At 36.2% G+C, this 19923-nt stretch overlaps 1 protein-coding gene across 14 annotated transcripts in view; it reads right to left on the bottom strand.

Moving 5' to 3' along the window:
* The window catches only part of si:ch1073-15f19.2, a 78057-nt gene extending 64047 nt beyond the window's left edge, over positions 1-14010 (bottom strand). For 11 of the 14 annotated variants that reach the window (XM_087270621.1, XM_087270628.1, XM_087270631.1 and 8 more), the window contains exons 1-2: positions 13764-14010; positions 11973-12025 (exon numbers count right to left, since the gene is read on the bottom strand). In XM_087270621.1, coding sequence (XP_087126747.1) covers positions 11973-12025; positions 13764-13834 — 124 coding nt within the window. In that variant the 5' untranslated portion in view covers positions 13835-14010. The remainder of the gene's footprint in view (positions 1-11972; positions 12026-13763) is intronic. The other 3 variants (XM_087270635.1, XM_087270626.1, XM_087270634.1) reach the window with 1 other exon arrangement.
* Positions 14011-19923: the final 5913 nt, after the last annotated feature.

Genomic DNA, 19923 nt, shown 5'->3' on the forward strand with positions numbered 1-19923 from the left:
TTTTCATCTCCGCTACTAGCAGCACACTCCATTTCCGCATTACTGGATCTGTAGCGACAACAGACCGCAAAGGATTATGGCCACGCCGGGGCTGATGGGAAATGAAGTTTCAGCTACGTCCCGTTCGCTTCATTCGCCTGAGCAAATTTTCTCAGGAGACCTATAGTTTTACCGAGTCATGCGACTTCGGTAATATCGAAAAAAATTAATATTGCGGTATGACGGTATTTACAATACCGTTACATCCCTAGTATTGATACTTAAATGCTTAGTCTGTTATCTTAAAGTGCAAGTGAAGCAGTCAAGTTTACATTATTTTGTACATTGGTTTCCACTTTAATGAAAATATATTAAACAAACTTGACTAATGTGACCATTTCAAAGAAAAGAGCATGTTTTACTATAGCTTTTAGCCCAAGGGCGCTGCCATCTCGGAATGTTGATGTGTCTGACAACATGGGGTGTGTAGTTGTGTGCATGGATCGCAGAGCTGGTGCAAATACAAGCATTAAAGTTGTGTCTAATATAAATATATAAAATACATGGTTTCCACTGCATTCATTCTTCCATGGCGGGGAGCCAAGTCAAAACTGATCCCGCCACGGCTACATTACAGCTTTTCATTCAAAACATTCAGTCATGTTTTTTTTTTCTTTTTTTATAGCGGTTGATAATCTCACCAAAACGTATTAAAAGGTAAGTGAATTATAACAGCGCAAACTTTTCTGTAACCATAATAGTGCCATGCGTCATTTGTTTAACCCTTTAAGGGTACGTGGTGACTGACTGAATGACAAGTGCTTGATGCGTGAGGCCAGCAAACACGACGTATAGCCATTTCACTTTACTTCAGAACACATTAATGTCGCTCTGTAGGTCTATTGGAGACATTCATAAATATTCTTAGCAAATCTAATAAATGTTGGAGACATGCTCGTTACATAAACACACTCAATCGAACTTCAGCAGCGTTTATTTGAGAGTGTACAAGATCTGCGCTTGAGCACCGTAAATTTGAGGGGGCGTGCAAGAAGTTTTGAGCACGAGCAAAGGAAATCGGCACGCAAGTAAAGGATTTGCATGCTTGAAGGCTATTACATAAATGGGATCTTGACTTGTAATACTGCGCTCCAATCAGTGGCGTAGTCCATGCTATACGCACGTATACTTACTCAGTATGCCTACTTTTTTCCACGAGCTGTTTGGGTATTACCACTTCTGAGGATCAATAATTGCGTATACCCTCGGTATACTCACTTGTTTTGGTGATTAGACTTCTCTAATTTATGTGTATTCGGGTCTCCTTTAACTGTCTACCAAATGTCTTTTTTAACTCGCATCCTAATTTGTTGCAATTGGTGCATTTGTTTAATTTGCGCCATTCCCCGCCCCCTGACGATCCAAGCAGCTTTGAGAAAATTTCCTGAGAAGATCACAACAAATCAACTGAATGATGTCTCACTGAAACTTTCAAGTAAAATTAAAAACAGCATGGGTGTCCCTTTAGCACTCCTACATTTCATTAAGTTTTTTTCTTCGGTGAAAGAATAGTTACATATATATATATATATATATATATATATATATATATATATATATATATATATATATATATATATATATATATATATATATATATAGCTAATGAATCAAAGAAACATTGTCTTTCGTCATTTCTGGATTGGATGGGTAATAGTACACCACCTTTTTGTTTACTACACCACTGGCTCCAACATTTGTCATTGAAATAACGCCACATGTAGTTGCTAGATCTGTGTAAAAAAAAAAGGCCTGCTGCCACAGCTGGAAAGAATCCTAGAGGAAACACTGAAATATTTATAGGTTTTCGATTTTATTTTTTTAATACCATTCATTTGATGCGCTTTGGTCCACTCTCTCAAGCTGGTGCAGCGCTTTATCTTAAAGAGCCCATATTATGGGTTTTTGAAAATTCCCCTCCATGTAGTGTGTAACACAGCTCTAAGTGAAGTGAAGTATCCAGCTAAGGCTTAAATCTGTAAGAATACAGTGTTTAAAACGGTTGATTCATCTATAAAAGAGTCGACTCATAGTGCTTCAAACGAGTCGCCTTGATACCGACTCATTAGGTGTTTCGCCATGACGTACGAACGAAACCAAGTTATTCACGTGCACGCGCAAACCCGGGAGATTTCAAACCTGAGGCCCCGCCCTCTGACGCAGAAACCCAGACACACACACACACCCACAAACACACGCACACCCACAAACACACGCACACAAACATGCCGGTCGATTGAAGTCACACTGCAGATGGACATTATATTGAGTCTCTACCCAAAGATGAAACATCAGCATTATAACCAAGCAGTTGGAAACTTCTGGAAGCTACATGCTACAAAGAATACTTCATCTGAGTTTGTTAAAGGAAGGATCAGTAAAGAGTAACTGATGGACGTCAGGATGGGTTTCTTCCATTTCTCAAGTGTAAGTACGTGCGGTTAAAGTTGTTGCCTCGTTTACTCTAGCTTGCAAATGTATTTAGTTGCGATTTGTTACTTGTAACCGCGTGTACTGTATCAGGTTAACTGGATATATTATCTTTTCGCGTGCAAAGTCACGTTAAAAACGCGACGCGTGCTGTTTGTTTATGGAGCTCCGTGCTAGAGTTCTGCTCCCGCGATTTATTCGGAAATTTATTCCCGCGCCGCAGAAATCTGGCGCGGGGACAGCCGCGGGAATAAATTTCCGAATAAATCGCGGGAGCGGTCGTTAACGGGTTTAATTTGGGACGGGAGCGGGCTGTCTAGCAATATCACGGATATTGCTATGCGAATTAGAAAGAGAGAGTCTGCGTGGTGCTTGTGTGTGTGTTAGTGCGCACGCGCGCGTATGAGAGAGAGCGCGAGAGAGAGAGAGAGAGAGAGAGAGAGAGAGAGAGAGAGAGAGAGAGAGAGAGAGAGAGAGAGAGAGAGAGAGAGAGAGAGAGAGAGAGAGAGAGAGAGAGAGAGAGAGAGAGAGAGAGAGCGCGAACGAACGAACGAGCTTTGTGTGCTTTGTGCTGTGTGTTTATACAGACAGCTTGGCTGTCTGGACTGTATACTGGGTGATTTTTGGTTGTGTTCTCCGCTCTAGCGGGACCGGGCGCGGCGGGCAGAAAACGGAGCGGGTTCTCAGGCTAAAACCTGGCGGGTGCGGGCGGAAGCGGGAGCGTTGTCATCCGGAGGTGTGTGTGTGTTTTTGTTTGTGTGTGGTATGGCGAGTACACGACTGTCTCCTTCGTTCGGTTATCCGTGGCACTATCCACTCGCCATAGTGTGGCAGCTAAAATCCACGTCTACACTATCGAGCGTGTATGAACTGTGATTACTTTTTAAATTGCTGATTAGCTATTGGTCATTTCCCTCTCTGACTGAAGGCAGTCGACCAATCGCGACAGACTGTCATCGGTCCAATCAGCGCAGATTAGCTCCGCGCTAAGGAGGGGTTTGGGAACAAATGAATCACTGGACGATTCATACAGGAGTCGCTGGGATAATTAGCTAAAAATAAATGCAGATTATAAGACCATGAAAGTGTTTTTTGACCTTGCATGCATATTAGACTGTTGTTGGAGACCCTTACAACTAGGATATGACCCTATTTCATGTATAATATGGGCTCTTTAATAATACAACAAATACATTTATAGATGTGGTATATTATAAAAGTGAATTTCACTAACCTGGGAAATAGAGGCCTTGTGAATAGTGTGTGAGCACAATTAAATGCACACAGCATGCCATATTATCTGATAATAGTAAGAAATAATTCCAAATAGCAAATGACTGTGTAAAGCCACTTAAAACAATACAAAAATATGATGTATATGCCGAGTTCAGAAGCTAATCAGACGCAATCAGCTGAGGTGACGTGATGGTGACCAGCGAGACCTAGCTGTCACTCAAGTTGTCTTCCCCTAATTATGCAGACTTGATATCTTAAAATAAACTAAATGGATGAATTATAAAAAAATAAAAAAATCACCCCCTGATAGTTGTCATGAAGGGTGATATTAGTTATATGAACCAAAATTGTTCTATGTAGCAGGCTGTAAACACCTTTTTTTCTGCTGTAAAGTTGGCCTTTTTAACTTTGGGCTAAATAGAAATGTTCTCTATTATGGAGCCAGGACCAGAGGAATTTTGATGAAGTGCAGTTTCAGTTCTTTATTAGCTTCACAAGAGAAAGCAGGAGGTAGTTGCTTGGAAAAAAAACGCGCCAATCTTAGTTTGGTTTGAATGCAAAAAGAGGTAAGCAGCTATCGTAGAAAAAATTGAAAGCAACCACCTCCATTACATCACCTCCATTTCAACCCTGTTGAAACCATGGTTGAAACCCAGACAGTCAGGAGGACCAAAGCGCATTAAATGATTGGTAATTAAAAGGGAAAAAAAACAAATATATATATATATACACCTTAGGTCTAAAAGCTGTAGTAAAACATGCAATTTTCTTCAAAATGATCAAATTAATCGAGTTTGTTATATTTTCATTAAAGTGGAAATCAACTTACAAAATAATGTAAACTTGACTGACTGCTTTAACCATTATATTAAAACAAAATCTCTACAGTGCTTGCTTGAAGGTTACAGCAGAGCACCCATGACTGCATATTAAATACGATGCACGCCATAAAATTGAATTATAAAGCACTGATTTGATTTAGATGACATCCTGTTCTGTCACATGACATTGAGGTGGCCTTAATGCTTATTCAAACAAAGAAGACAAAGCTCAGAATGCCTTTGTAGTGTCATTCATGCATGCTAAATACTAAGAATAAATGTTTTGGAAATTAAATGTGCTCTGACAATAGATGATTGTTGTCTTGCATCAGCTGAACTCACATTTCAGTAACAGCATCTGTGTCGGAGGTGTGTTTTTTTCCTATTATTTTGAAGAGATAAATGAGGTCAGATCACAGACAGTATTCACTGCAATATTTTCAGATAATTTTAGAGGACTCTTTATTCTACTTCTACTTTTAATATAGAGTTGTAGGAATAGGAAACATAATATTAAAATACTGTAGCAATTGATAATACTAAAACCTGTCAAAGAATTTGCGTATTTGAGTCACGTCTCAATTTGCATACTATCAATCCTAAGTATTTGAAAATATAACTAGTAGGACCCAAATCACAGTACATTGAAATTAATATTCTAAAGTAACCTGATATTAGTAACTTGTTACTTAATAATAGGCAAAATACATTGGACATTGATGTAAATTCGATTAGAAATACAAACATGGGTAAAAAGTTTTAAACTACAAACATGGTGGATGTGCAAAATTGACAGTTAACTGGAGAGGCTTTGTTAGAGATGTTTGAATGATTGTTATTTAATAATGAATAGATTTATTCAACATTTTATGCATTATATTTAGGCTGCAACAATAATGTTATCTTTTCTATTGCTTATTAACTTCTGAATGCATAATTAGATCAGATTTAGACTAAAATTAAGATCACATTAGAATCAGATTAACCTGCTGCTGAAATTCTAATACTTACTTACTTACTCCCTGGGCAGTTTATATCAAAGTTGATATTTAGCCGCACCCTTTTGGTGTTTCATAACATCCTTTTTTTTTTTTTTTTTTTTTACAAGGTGTGTTATTAGCCCAACCCCTAAACTCCCAACCTGGAGGACCAGGACACACATGCACTATACGGACAATTTAGCTTACCCTATTCACTTGTAGCCCATGTCTTTGGACTGCAGAGGAAACCGGATAAGGGATAAATAAGGAGAGAGAAGTAATGAGGAATGAGAAAATAAGAACTTATGTAAGAAATGAGGAATAAGGAATGGCGAAATAATCACGCTGTTACACATTTAAAAGTATAAGAACTGTTTCTTCACAAAATAAGTTCATACTTTTGAGATGTACAGTGCTTATTCAAATTTGTCATTAATAATTCAAACAGTTTGATATAGAATTCTCTGAAATTGTAAATATTTCGCTTTAATTATATTTAGGCAAGACTTTTATTTTAATCAAAAAAGCAACACAACCTCACGGCAACTTGTGTTTTGCCACATATAGTGAACTTGTTTTAAAGCGAATTACCTTAAATGTTATTCGTTATTCTTGTTTAGAGATAACTAAACTGACCAACAAAACATACATCAAAATTAAAAAATTTATAGCAAATGAAATTTGTATTAGAAATTTGTATTTGAAATATGTATTTATTACGCTGTGGTGACCAAGTTAATAAAGACGAAAAGAAAATGAATGAATGAAATTTGTATTAAAAATATATTTTTTGCCCTTCCAGTAATCAACTATATAGGTGGATGATTTGTTTCGCTCTGAGAAAAAATGTCTGTCAGATGTCGGATGACTGATCGTGAAGGAACGTGCGGTCTGGCACATTTGTTACCCACGACAAGTTAAGATTTTATCATGAAAAATAAATAGATAAATAAACAAATAAATAAATAAATAAAATTTAAAAAATTAATAAATAACGCATAATCTGACATAGTAACTTTTGTAATTGGCAATAAAAATCGTGTGATCTGACCGAGGCATTATTCATACAGTCATGCCACAAACAAAAATTCTTTAAACAATCACTAAACTTCCAAACAAATGAATTTAAATTTCTCAACTTGCTAAAAAAAATATTTTGTGTTTTGAAAACAATGCTATTTATGTCACATTAAGAAGTCTGTATTGGGTCCCTAAAGTGCCAAAACCTAAATACAATTCGAAATGTAGCCAAAAATAGCGCTGCACGATATTGGAAAATCTGATATTGCAGTACTTTCTTTTTCTGCACTAAATATTTCGATATGAATACATTTTCACAAGATAGTTTAAATAGTGTTATTTGACTACTTTTAGGGAGACCAACAGTCTCCAGGGATAGAAATCACAATAGAAATAAATGGTTTTCTAACTTTGTTTTGTCTCGTTTCCAATCCAAAAAAATGTAAAAAAAAATCTAAAAATAAAGAGTAAACTTAAAAAATAAATAAATAAATAAATAAATAAAATGGAAAGGAAAAATATTGATTAGTTTCCACCGTCAGTAGAAAGAAGTAAAAAGTTTTTCGTTAAAGGGGTGGTCCACTATGATATCATATTTCAAACTTTAGTTGATGTGTAATGTAGTTGTGTGAACATAAACAACATCTTTGAATGTAAAATGCTCAAGTTCAATGCAAAGGGAGACCTTGATTTTTACAGAGTTAGCTTAGCAAAGTCTACAATGAACGAATTTAGGGCACTACAAAAAATACTTCTGCCCCATGTGAGATCACAAAGGTTTGTTTACTGCGCACACACACTGCGCAGCTAAGGGCCGTGGCCAGAGGCGCTGTAACGTTACAGCAGAGATGAAGCTGAAAATGGGTTCAAACACTGCCGTTTCCACAGAGCTTATTCTGTTTCTGTATTTGGGCTTCCAAAGAACACAACACAAAGACAGTGCTTACAGTTCAATATTAATTTGTTGCAGAGAATTATAAAATACATAACAAGCATGATTTAACAAAACAGCTTGTGCTTGTACCGGCGTGACATGGAGCCGATCCGCGAATCGCAGCATATTATGATGATGACCAATCAGAGTCACTTAAGGGCGGGTCTTTCAGAGGAACTAGGAAATATATCAGTCATTTTCATGTTAGTAGCTGTATATAATCAAAGTGAGATATATGGAAAAATAACTAGATTTCCTTCAAGTGAAACATGAGCACGCATTCTTTGCATCTTATAAACACAACCAAGCTTAAAAATTACATTCTGGACCACCCCTTTAAAGGGCCATGAAACCCTCTTGTTTCAGCAGGGTTTTTTCACACCTCTACTTTGGAAAAAGTCAGAAAAGTGGGCGTGTCCAGCTCTGTTTAGGGGGGAGTGTCGGAGGAGGGAAAAATTGGTCCTCAAAAATTTGCATAAAAATGGGAGTGTCGGTTTGGGCACTCGGTGATTTTCCCTAAGGCAAAAGAAACACAGACGCAGAGGAGAAAGACAGTGACTGTGTTTACATGGACATTCAGTAATCAAATTATTTGACAAATTATTAAATGGTGGACTTTAACTGCAGTTTAACTTTTATTCAGGAATTTCATTCATGCCCCTCGTGACAAATGAGATAATTGATTCGAGGAATTGCTGGAAGCGTTTATCTTTCATGCAATGTTTGTTACCGCACGGTGAATGAGAGAAAAAAAACTCTGTATTTCCCGGAAACTTAGATGCATTCGGTAGGCAGTGTCAGAAAGCTGCGTGTGTTATTCCCGTCACAAAATGCGGCGAAAATCGTATATGACAGTAAGTTTGGTTGTGGTTAGGGTTGTAACAATATACCGGTATGACGGTTTACCACGATTTGAACGTGCACGATTATCATACCATGAACAATTGCATATCAACGGTTTTAACCCTTAAAGACCGAGACAGCCGCCCGCGGCTAAAAATAAGTATTGCTCTTAAATGTTTAATAACTTTTGATCCGCTGATCCGATTCATACAATTCAAAGATTGGCATAAAGAAGAGAGTCTCAGCTTTCCAGTGATGTATCACATAACATTCAGAGGCTCCGGAATCAGTGCGGTTACGTCATCAACATTTGACAACGCTGATTTGACAAAGAAACGCTCGTCACTGTGTCTCCGGACAAATCAGACATGATACATTGATGCATTGTCCCTCCTCCATGCCCAGATTGGTTCAAACTCGCTATATCACAACCAATAAGCATAGGTTTCGCTTTTGTTTGTGGACCAAGCTTTTTGAACAACACGGAATGAGAGATACATTTATGCGCGGCATACATTTATGCGCGGCTAAATAAAACGCAAAAAAAAAGTTTTGCATGAAATAATTCTCATACTAAGTACTTTTGCATGCACAGCAGCACAGAAACATGACAAAACAGTGACACAGCAAAGACGAACTGCTGCTCTTGCTGTTTTCAAAAGACACAAATGAAGGTGCAGCTGTTTGTCTGCATTGCAGACAACCATATCCAAATCCATATCGATAGACAACCATATCCATGCTGGCACATAAAACCTAAGGATGTTCCATATTGAATCTAGTTTCGTTATGTAACTATTTATAGTATAGTAAATATTTATATCTATTTTTTACTGAGGATTTGCACCATGTTTATTTGGACTTTATTTGGACTTTGACACATTATTTATTATTTTCTTATTTTTTTATTTGTTCATTGTAAGTGGTGTTGTTTATAGTAACTAAAAAATATATTATTTGGAAAAAGTCAAATTTGCTTCACTGTTCTATTATTTTGTAACATTTGTAACATACCGTATACCGCGAAACCGTCAAACCGTGGTATTGTTTTAGACGATTATCATACCGTGAAAAATTCATACCGTTACAACCCTAGTTGTGGTGCTTACACGTTTACACTCAGAGAGCAGCATTTGCAGCTGATTTTTCAGTTCATAATATTGTAGTGATGTTAATGTATGCTAAACTTTATTAACTTAGAAATCATTTGACTAAGGTCCGTCTTTAAACACTAAAGTAGTACTGCTGACAATACAAACTAATTTTGCCTCTGAATAAACAAACAAAGACCACTGGTTGCTCACTGACCAAATCTGTAGATACAGGACAATCAACACAAACTGTATCTGCATCTTTATTAAAAGGAGACGAGCAGCAAATATGGATTTCACCATTTCCAGATGACAAAAGCTCTCGGGTAAACAATGTTCCTTAGTCACGTATTTCTTTGGCGCGTCGCATGCACTGTAATCCACACGCGAGTCCAGCTGTGCTCTCATAGAGGGAAAATGAAAACAAAACCTTCACTGCAGCAAATTATAAACGCAACACTGACAACCCGTATCTCCAAACAATTCTTGTTCTCTCAGCTTGGCAACACAACGCGGCGTCTCTCTGCCATCTGAACAATGTAACTGGTAAAAACAGTCTTGGAAGCTATCATGAATATAAATGAAGTTGCACCACATACATAAGAGCGTGCTGATTCGTTTGAACCAATTCTTACTCATGAATGAATGCAACACACTCAGAGACGTCATAAGGAACTCCCAGGTGCAGACGTCCAGTCTACACGCTGAAGTACACATAAGTACCTGATAGTCGTGATGCAGCTTCAAAAATTTGCTTCAAACCGGAAGTAAGAATTTGCTCGAAATAATGCAAAAACAACCAATTTTCACTTTTTAGTGAAATGTATGTGTCCTAATAGTGTTTTTAGAAGTGTGGGACACATACGACTATCAACAGCTAAAAAAAAATGTGTTTTTGTGTTTTGTTACCCTTTAAAACAAGCAAAAATATCTGCCAGTGGGGAGAGTGAAATAATATTGTTTTCACTTTGAAATGTAGATATTTGAACTAGAAACAGGACAAAAATTCTGAGTAGGAAAAGGTTTTTTTAAAAAAAAACATAAATCATATAAATACAGCCCTAGTCAAAATAAACTAAATCGTAATTCATGGTAGTATACATAAATTTTTCAATGAGCTTCAATACAGGGAAAAAATGCTTTAAGTTAAAATGAGGACAGTTTAGGCTACATTTAAGCATAAATCCTATAAGTGGACATATGTCTACTACACTGCCATAGAAAATGGATTAGCAGAATTATTCCATGGATGAATGTCTGCGTGGACTAGATTGTGATGATGCCTTTGGCAGTGATGATTATATAACAATATCTCAACTTTTCCACAGAGAAGTTTGACTAGATATCACTTTTTTCGTCAGTAACCTTAATCTTCTTGCTTGCATGACAGTTCCTGTAATCTCTTGTTTTAGAGCTTTACACTGCCTAGATTGAGTCAGACTGATTGAATGACTGTAATAACAAGATTTTCAGAAGAATGACATTAAAAATAACCACAACAGTACATGATGATAAAACTCCCTTCTAGAAGCCGGACAACAGATTTGGAGATAAGAATAAGAAAGTGTGTATGTAACAACAACGCAATGGAAATGACAAGACTGTTTTGAAATCACTGGGTATGTCAGAGAATATTTTAGCTTTTAACGGACAAAGCACAAGGTGGGCAAAGGTAACCCTGATGTGAACTCCACTAATTGCTAATTTTGAAAGATTTTCTTTCAACCTCGGTGTCTATAAGACTGCAGAGAGAGTGAGAGAGATCTCAAAAAAACAGAATAGGATCCTTCAGACAATCATCTTCAAAAGGAAGAGACTTTCTCCATTTGTTGCTGCAAATTATAAGCGTCCCCTCTGGCATTTGTTAAAATACAGCTCAACTGTAATGACAGTGGATTATATGCTGTCTACAGACATATATATTCTTTTCATAAATGGCAACTCAATTGAGGTCTGGGTGGAGAAGAAATTTGTGAGTGTCATAAGAGGTAAAGTCTAAAATCTGCTGATGTGTGTGTTTGGAAGAGGATTTGCGATTAATCCATAGAAAATGCATAAATGGAAAAACCATTATAGCGAAAAGGGCCATATCTGTCAAAACAGTTCACACACTGTGTGCAATTACTAAAAAAAAAGACATGGATGGTAGGAGACATCTGAGGGGGGAAATGAAAAGGGGTAAAGACAGAACTTAAAGGAGATGGTGATTTTTTTGGACAGTTGATTTCTCGGACTGTCCCGTGCACTGCCCTACTCTCTCCCCCGCTCCTGTTTTCTGCTGTCTGTTTTTATAGGCCTCAGAAACAAGTACTCGGACGTGTTGGGCTATTTTGGGGGGAAGCTGGTTTTGTGATGCCAATGACGTCGAGAACACTGCCCTGCTAGTTTAGGCCGATCTTATCTGATGAGCCTACAGCACTCTCTGGGTCCGCACTGAACACTCTGGCCCTGCTCCATTCCCTACTGCTCTGAAATACAGCAGGAATATTGCAGAGTCTGCTGTTATGCCTGACTGCGTCTGTATTTGTGTATGTGCGTGAGAACAGAGAAAAGGAAAAAAGAAAGTTTAAGAACTTACTGCTTATGGGCCAAAGTATCTGGACAAGCAAACAGCACAGCCATGTTGTAATACTGAAACAACAAAAACACCCTTAAGCTGGTGTGCCAAAGAGTTGGAAACACTCCATTTTCTAGACAAGGACATGAAGAATACAGACAGCTATAACCAGGGACAGACTGGCTAACTGGCAGACCAAGCAGTTTCCCGGTGGGCCGACGTACTTTTTGGGCCGCGCTGATCATCTTCTTATGATCTGATCAGCCCATAAAACACTGAGCAGATGATTCTTTTCTGTACAGACCGGCCCATGTGACATAATCTGCGGCCTATTGGTTCTTTGCTTTATTGACATTGGGCTGACCAAATCACAAACTTCTATTTTGCGTTCTGTGTAAGCTTGCAATGTGTGTATTAAAATAGTGAAGAGTCATGCCTGTTTCTCACCCCATGCGCGCCAGAGAGCAGAAACGGCGAGCAGGCATTTGCCTTTTGCGTCTCCAGCGCACAGCGGAGCACAGATCAATATATTCCTGTCTATTCTATCTAGTTACCTATTTGTCTGTATAAATATACTTTAAAAAAAAAAACTTTTCATCTGCACCAAGGCCCGCGGCAACTTCCTCCTATGCTGTTTCCTTAACTCGCAAGTCTTTATTTTACAAATGATAAAGAATTTAAGCTTCTCGAACTCTATGATGGGTGTCATTCATGTATTTTAAAATGCACTCGGTCAGAAGACAATCACCTGAGATATCATGACATTTTGTTTTTGATCGTCAGCATGATGTAATCTTATAGTTAAAATAATATTTAAAATGATATTTATACATGACCAAACTAGTATGCAACTTAAGCAAAACTAAAAAAAAATTTTTACATTTATTTTTGTAGTTCAGCCCCAAACAAATATTTGTTGCATTTTTAATTTGTTAAAGTTAATTAGATTGACTATGTACAATCTTTAAGCTATGTTTGATGTTTCATTGTTGAGTTAAACGTTTTTTAAGGGTCTCTGACACATTGCTTTTATTATTTAACTTTATTTTACTGTGTGCATCAGCAGGCAGTTTTTGATAAGTTCATTATTTAATATAGGCTCCCTCAAAACACGCACACACAAGATGGACTTTTACAGAATAGCAGTTGGTAAGTTATTCAAGGGCGTGCACAGATGGGAAGCATTTTGATTGATGTAGTGGGCCGCTCTGTCCAAAAATGCCAGGGCCGATTTTTTGTCCCAGTCCAGCCCTGGCTATAACCCAAGAACCCATTTAACATTTAACAGGAAAATGACAATTTTTTCTCTTTATGTTTTAACAGAAGAGTCTTCTGCTCAGCAAGTCAGCGTTTATTTGATCAGAAATACATGAAAAGCACTATTCTCATGATTATTTTAAGAATTTTTTTTTTTTATATATATGTGAAAATGTTACTGTTTACATTCTGTTATACTTTTAATGAGAAATTGGTGAATTAGAAAATCAAAAGAACAGCATTTGTTTGAAATAGAACCTTTTGTAACACAGTATTTCTTATATTACTGATTAAACAAATAATAAATAAATATACTATATTCTTACAGTATTTATAGAAAAAAAAATGTAAAAGACCAAATGTTTTATCACTGATGACAGCAAGAAACGTGTCGTGCTAATCAACTCATGATATTTTCAAAACATGTTTCCAAGTTTTAGTACTGGTAGTGTGTGTATTTTATGTAATATGTTGATTGTTTTAACAGGGTTTTAATCATTATCAATAGACTAAAAAAACCTTTGTAAACAAAGAGTAATGGAATTGTAAACTCACGGTTTGATTAGTTGTAAGGGAAACACCTTTATCGATGCACAAAGCAAACATCCTTTTCTTTCATTCTTCATCCTTTCTCAACCTTGTCAAAATAAATGATATAAAAAGATATCTGTAAACTGTATCTAATGTAGCCAAGAACAGTAGTTAAGTTATGGTTAATTTGTTCGATGTTCACACGTCAAGTGCAGACAGGCGGCAGCCATTAATAACAGCCTAAATGGAAACGCAGGTGTGGGCGGGGCCTGTAGTGTGATGATGAAAAGGTTTAGCTAAACGTGCAAACATTAACCCTCTACTGCACAGTGTCACCATATGGCAACACGGTACTTATGTTCATTTCCCTGCCACTGTTTATTAAAGACCAACATTATATATATTTTTGTTGTTGGAAAGAAAACACCTGAGAGTAGCCAATGACGTGCTTTGGTTAAGTCACATGACCTGCAGTGTTTTTTCTGTAGCGCAATTTCTCTAGGCATTAATTCTGGAGAAAGTCTTATTTGTTTCATTTCAGCAAGAATAAAAGCAGTCATTATTTTTTTAAACACAATTTTAAGGTCAAAATTATTAGCCGATAATTATTTTTAAAATTATTTTTCAATAGTCTACAGAACAAACCATCGTTATACAATAATTTGCCTAATTAAACTATCCTGCCTATTTAACCTAATTAACCTAGTTAAGCCTTTAAATGTCACTTTAAGCTGTATAGAAGTGTCTTGAAAAATATTTAGTAAAATATTATTTACTGTCATCATGGTAAAGATAAAATAAATCAGTTATTAAATGAGTTATTAAAACTATTATGTTTATAAATGTGTTGAAAAAAAATCTTCTCTCCAACAGAAATTGGAAAAAAAATAAACAGGAGGGCCAATAATTCAGGGGGGCTAATAATTCTGACTTTAACTGTATTTTGCTTGTATATATTTTCTTATTTTTCTTCTTTGAAATCTAAACGTCAACTTGTATTTCAGATATATGAATTAAATTTACATTTTTAAATTAGAAATTAGATCTTACTGCTCGTTAGAGTAGGCTGTGTCAGAGTAGCAAGTGATTAAACTATACCTGTCAACATTTGGATACAAAAATACGAGATACACCCAAACAACTGTTATAAGTATGGGGAGGAAAACAACCTTAAATGATAGAACACATAGCAAACATTAGAAAAATGAAAATAAAATAAAAAAGTTTAGCCTATTAAAATAAATTTCCTGATCACATTGTTGTTATCGTACATGTTAAAGGGTTAAAAGTGTGTTCATTTATTTACTTGAATTATTCAGTGATTCCTCCGCGTACCACTAGAAGGAAGCCTGCATACCACTTGTGGTACATGTACCACAGTTTGAAAACCACTGGTATATAATGTTATATATAAACATTGTTAGCTAGTAGCTACATTATTCTGATGCATCTATCCAACTTGTTATTTATTTGATATAATATTTACTGGAGGAAATATTTATATTTACTGTATGTTGTATACATTAGAATACAATATTATGTTTGTTTTTAATAATATTCAGCAAAAAGAATAGAATGAATGAAAGCTGTTGGAATATGAGTCCTGGGAAAGTGTGTATAAAGTGTCATTTATAAGATCTGTGTTAAAGCTTATAATGCTGCAAAATTAAATCATTTCAAACAACAAAATTATTAATTCTAAGGAAAGTTTAAAATGTGAAATTTCTAATTTACAGCCACTGTTGGACGTTGTTGCCATATGGCAACATTTCATAAAGTACCTTAAAAAAAGATCTTTTTCAAATTCATTTTCAAAACACTTCAAGTTTAGCCATTTTAAGAAAAGAGAATTTTTTTTTTTTTTTTAAGATTCATCATAATGTGTGCATTAGACGGTTTATAGATGTAAAGAGAAATTTGTATTTGTGACATTTGCAGGATGGTGTAATTATTTAATGTATTGCAAAAGTATTTCAATTTGACTGCCTTTACTCATGATTTTTTATACCAATACATTTTATAAGCAGATTATTACAGACATAAAAATGAATTCCATACATTATTATGATTAATTAGGATCCATATCAACACTCCTAAAATTATTAAAATAAATATAAATACTTTACAAATAATAATGATGATAATAATAGTGGGCATCACGGTGGTGCTGTGGGTAGCACGATCACCTCACAGTAAAAAGGTTGCTGGTATGAGCCTGGGTAAGTTTCCTCCAGGCGCTCCAGTTTCCCCCACAGTGCGTCCAAAGACGTGGCATAGGTAAATTAGGTAAGCTAAATTGTATGTTTGTGATGTGTATAGATGTTTCCCAGTGATGTATTGCAGTTGGAATGGCATCTGCTGCGTAAAACATATGTTGGATAATAAAGGGACTAAGCCGAAAAGTAAATGAATGAATGAATAATAATAGTAATGATGATGATAATAATGATTATTATCAATAGTACATATATACAGTATAAAATGTACTAGAAACGATATAGATGCTTTTTATGTTGTAGGATGTATTCATATTTGGTAGTTTGTGGCATCTGAAAGAATTAAAACCCCTGAGATAGATATAAATGAGACACAGATTGAATGTGTGAGTTTATTTCTGCGTCTATGTGCATCCTTAGATGCTTATTTGTGTGTGTTGTTCTGTGGCTGTCATCACTATCTGTTCCTGCTGAAATATAGCAAGCTCATCTCGGTGTTAGTGCTCTAAAGCAGACTGGGTTGCATAAGCCCTTCACAATCCGCCCTTTAACCAGAGGATATGAGGATGACGGGCTGGCTCATGGCTGAATGGAAAAAAATGAAACAAATCTCTTCCCCGACATGGGAAAAATACCTTTTTGGATCTTTGACAAACATTTTTGACAGATAAAATCCTTGCCAAAGGGGGCTTTGGTGATAAACAAATGCACGTTGAATCTAATAACCTCACCCAGGATTAAATTAGATTTCAAAGAAACATGGCAAAACTGCAGAAATCTTTTCATCACTCATTTGCTTATTGATTTATGTCACGGTATTTGCCCCATCTGAATTTATTGTTCTCTTTAAAATATTTCCCAAATGATATTTAACAGAGCAAGGGAACTTTCACAGTATGTCTGACAATAAATTTTCTCTTTTGGAGAAAGTCTTATTTGTTTTATTCCTGCTCGATTAAAAACAGTTTTTCATTTTTTAAAAACAATTTAAGGTCAAAATCATTAGCCCCTTTTAAGCTATTTATTTTTTGATAGTCTACAGAACAAACCATTGTTATACAATAATTTGCCTAATTACCCGAACCTGCCTAATTAGCCTAGTTAAGCCTTTAAATGTCACTGTAAGCTGTATAGAAGTGTCTTAAAAATATCTAGTAAAATATTATTTACTGTCATCATGGGAAAGATAAAATATATCAGTTTTTAGAAATGATTTATTAAAACTATTATGTTCAGAAATGTGTTGAAAATATCTTCTCTCTGTTAAACAGAAATTGGGGAACAAATATAACCAAGGGGGCTAATAATTCAACTGTAAAAATGACTTTACAGAACATTTTCTTTGCTGGTAGATTCAACTCCATCTGAAATGCTGATTGACAAAACAAAAGAAAAGAAAAAAACTTCATGTTTTCATTTTTTTTCTAGCTTTTTTGAACACTGTCTAAAACTTCTCAACTCATTTAGTATGTATATTTGAACAAAAGTGTCTTTCAAATGAATAAATGTAAATGATCTGTCATATTTTTCTCCTGTCAATATTATTCAGATTTACGGTAGGCTAATATAGATTCATGAAGAGCCAAGGATGCATATTTAATCACATGTCTTTTTACATGCGGGAAAATCAACCAGCATTGTGCGTTCTGACATTTCAAGGTTAAATCTGACAGCTTGACTAACACTAAAATTAATAATCAGCTTGTTGACTCTGGTGCAAAGCTATGTCAGATGGCACTCTTTGACCTGAGCAATCTAACATCATGGTCCCGAGGCTCTATACGTCCTACTCTTCAATGTACACAATTTGCCCTGAATAACAGCTGGCACTGCAGCTGCTCATTGGCTAACATAAATGCATATCTCAGCACCTACATGTCATTCTGTCTCAATCAAGATTAGTTTGCACTACAGTATGGCTTTAGGGGTTCAGGTTTCTGTTTTACCCACTCAGGAGTTAAACATGCATTCTTTGCTTCCGTAGACGGTCAGCAGTCAGCATTGATTTGCTTCAATTCTGTTTGAAGGCTAAGCTTTGACATTTTGCTAGCATAAACAGCATAAACTGTCTGCATAAAGTGAAATACGCACTTCTTGTGGACATCTTTTGGGAACTTTTGCTTTACAGACATACTTTGCTGAGTGTGTGGAAATGGAACACTTAACCGGTCAGTATGGAGACACATAAATGGATTAGATAGCAGCTTGCTAGGAAACACATCACTGCTACATGTCATAGGTTCTTGTTTATGTCATGGCAGACATGCTGCATTAGACCATTAAACATGATCAAAGGTCTTCCCATCGGAGTGTGAAATGTTCCTGTGAACATTGAGAGAACATACATTACATTAACACCTTAAATTCGGTCACATCCGTTGACATGGCACTAAATTCTATTGTACTAATGGGAGACCCTTTCCAATCCGTCGTAAAAGACAATATCTCTCCATTTGTCATAGGTGTTTTATACACCATTAGTGCTCCATTGTCCTCCATCTCTGCAAAATATTAATATAATACACATATAGATTCCTTTAAGCATTTTTCAGAGATTTTAATCCGTTTTGACGTCATAGTGCCACAAAATGGCTTCAGACGTAGCTGAATCTCCTGTTCCCAAACATCCCAACAGTGCTCTATTGGACTGATCTGAAGACTGAGGAGGGTCAGTTGAGCATACATATAGTGAACTCACTGTCATGTTCAAGAAACCAATCTAAGGTCATTCAGGCTTTGTAAAAAATTGCATGATATCCTGCCATTTTTGGATACGCTTGATTGACCTAGCCAACAACAATACTCAGGTAGGCTGTGAATAGGGAGAGTTCATCCAAATATGAACATTTAGTCACCATTAACTCACCCTCAAGTAGTTTCATACATTTATAATTTCCTTTATCTACTAAACACATACAAAAAATATATTTTAAAGAATTTTAGGATCCTGTAACCACTGGAATCGTAGGAATTACAATTATTATGCAAATCAATTTATATTTTTCCTACATTTTGTAAAAACATAAAGAATGAGTAAATGATGAAAGGATTTTCAGCTTTGGTTGAACTATCCGTTTAAATCAGTGGTTCTCAACCACGCTCCCGGAGCACCCCAACACGTTTGTCATGTCTCATTAGTCAAACACACCTGATTCAACTCATCAGTTCATTAGCAGAGACTCCAGGACCTGGAATGTTTCTGTGAGCCAATAGAGACATGCAAAATGTGCAGTCCATAGGGACTACAAAACATGGTTGAGAACTAGTGCTTTATATAATGCTCAGCTGGTACTAAGGGGCCTAAATGTGTCAAAGAAAATACACCCCACACCATAATACACTGCACAGAAGATTTTTTTGCTCTGCAGTCATAAACCATCCCAATGTTGGGAGAAATCATTCATTCATTTTCTTTTAGGCTTAGTCCCTTTATTAATCTGGGGTCGCGACAGCAACTTATCGAGTATATGATTTACGCGGGATGCCCTTACAGCTGCAACCCAACACTGGGAAACATCCATACACTTCATGCATTCACACTCATACACTAATTTAGCGTATTTAATTTACCTATACCGCATGTCTTTGGACTGTGGGGGAAACCGGAGCACCAGGAGGGAACCCACGCAAACACAGAAATGTCAGCCGACTCAGCCGGGCTTGAACCAGTGACCATCTTGCTGTGAGGCGATTGTGCTACCCACTGTGCTACCGTGACATCCCATTTACCAAAGGCAACATATGCCAAATAATCTTTAGTCCAGTTTTGGAGAGCGTGTGTAAATTGTATTTTCAATTTACTGTTCTTTGTTGACAGTAGTGTCACCAGCGTTTTCTTCAGTTGTTGTAACTCATCTGCTTCAAAGTTTGACTTTTTTTTTTCCACAGACCTCGGGTATAACAAGTGGTTATTTAAGTTAATGTTGTCCTCTTATTTTTTCTAATCAGTCTGGTTTATTTGATATTTT

The sequence above is a fragment of the Danio rerio genome, chromosome 10 (genome assembly GCF_052040795.2).
Source record: "Danio rerio strain M-AB ecotype USA chromosome 10, GRCz13ab, whole genome shotgun sequence".
Lineage (NCBI taxonomy): Eukaryota > Metazoa > Chordata > Actinopteri > Cypriniformes > Danionidae > Danio > Danio rerio.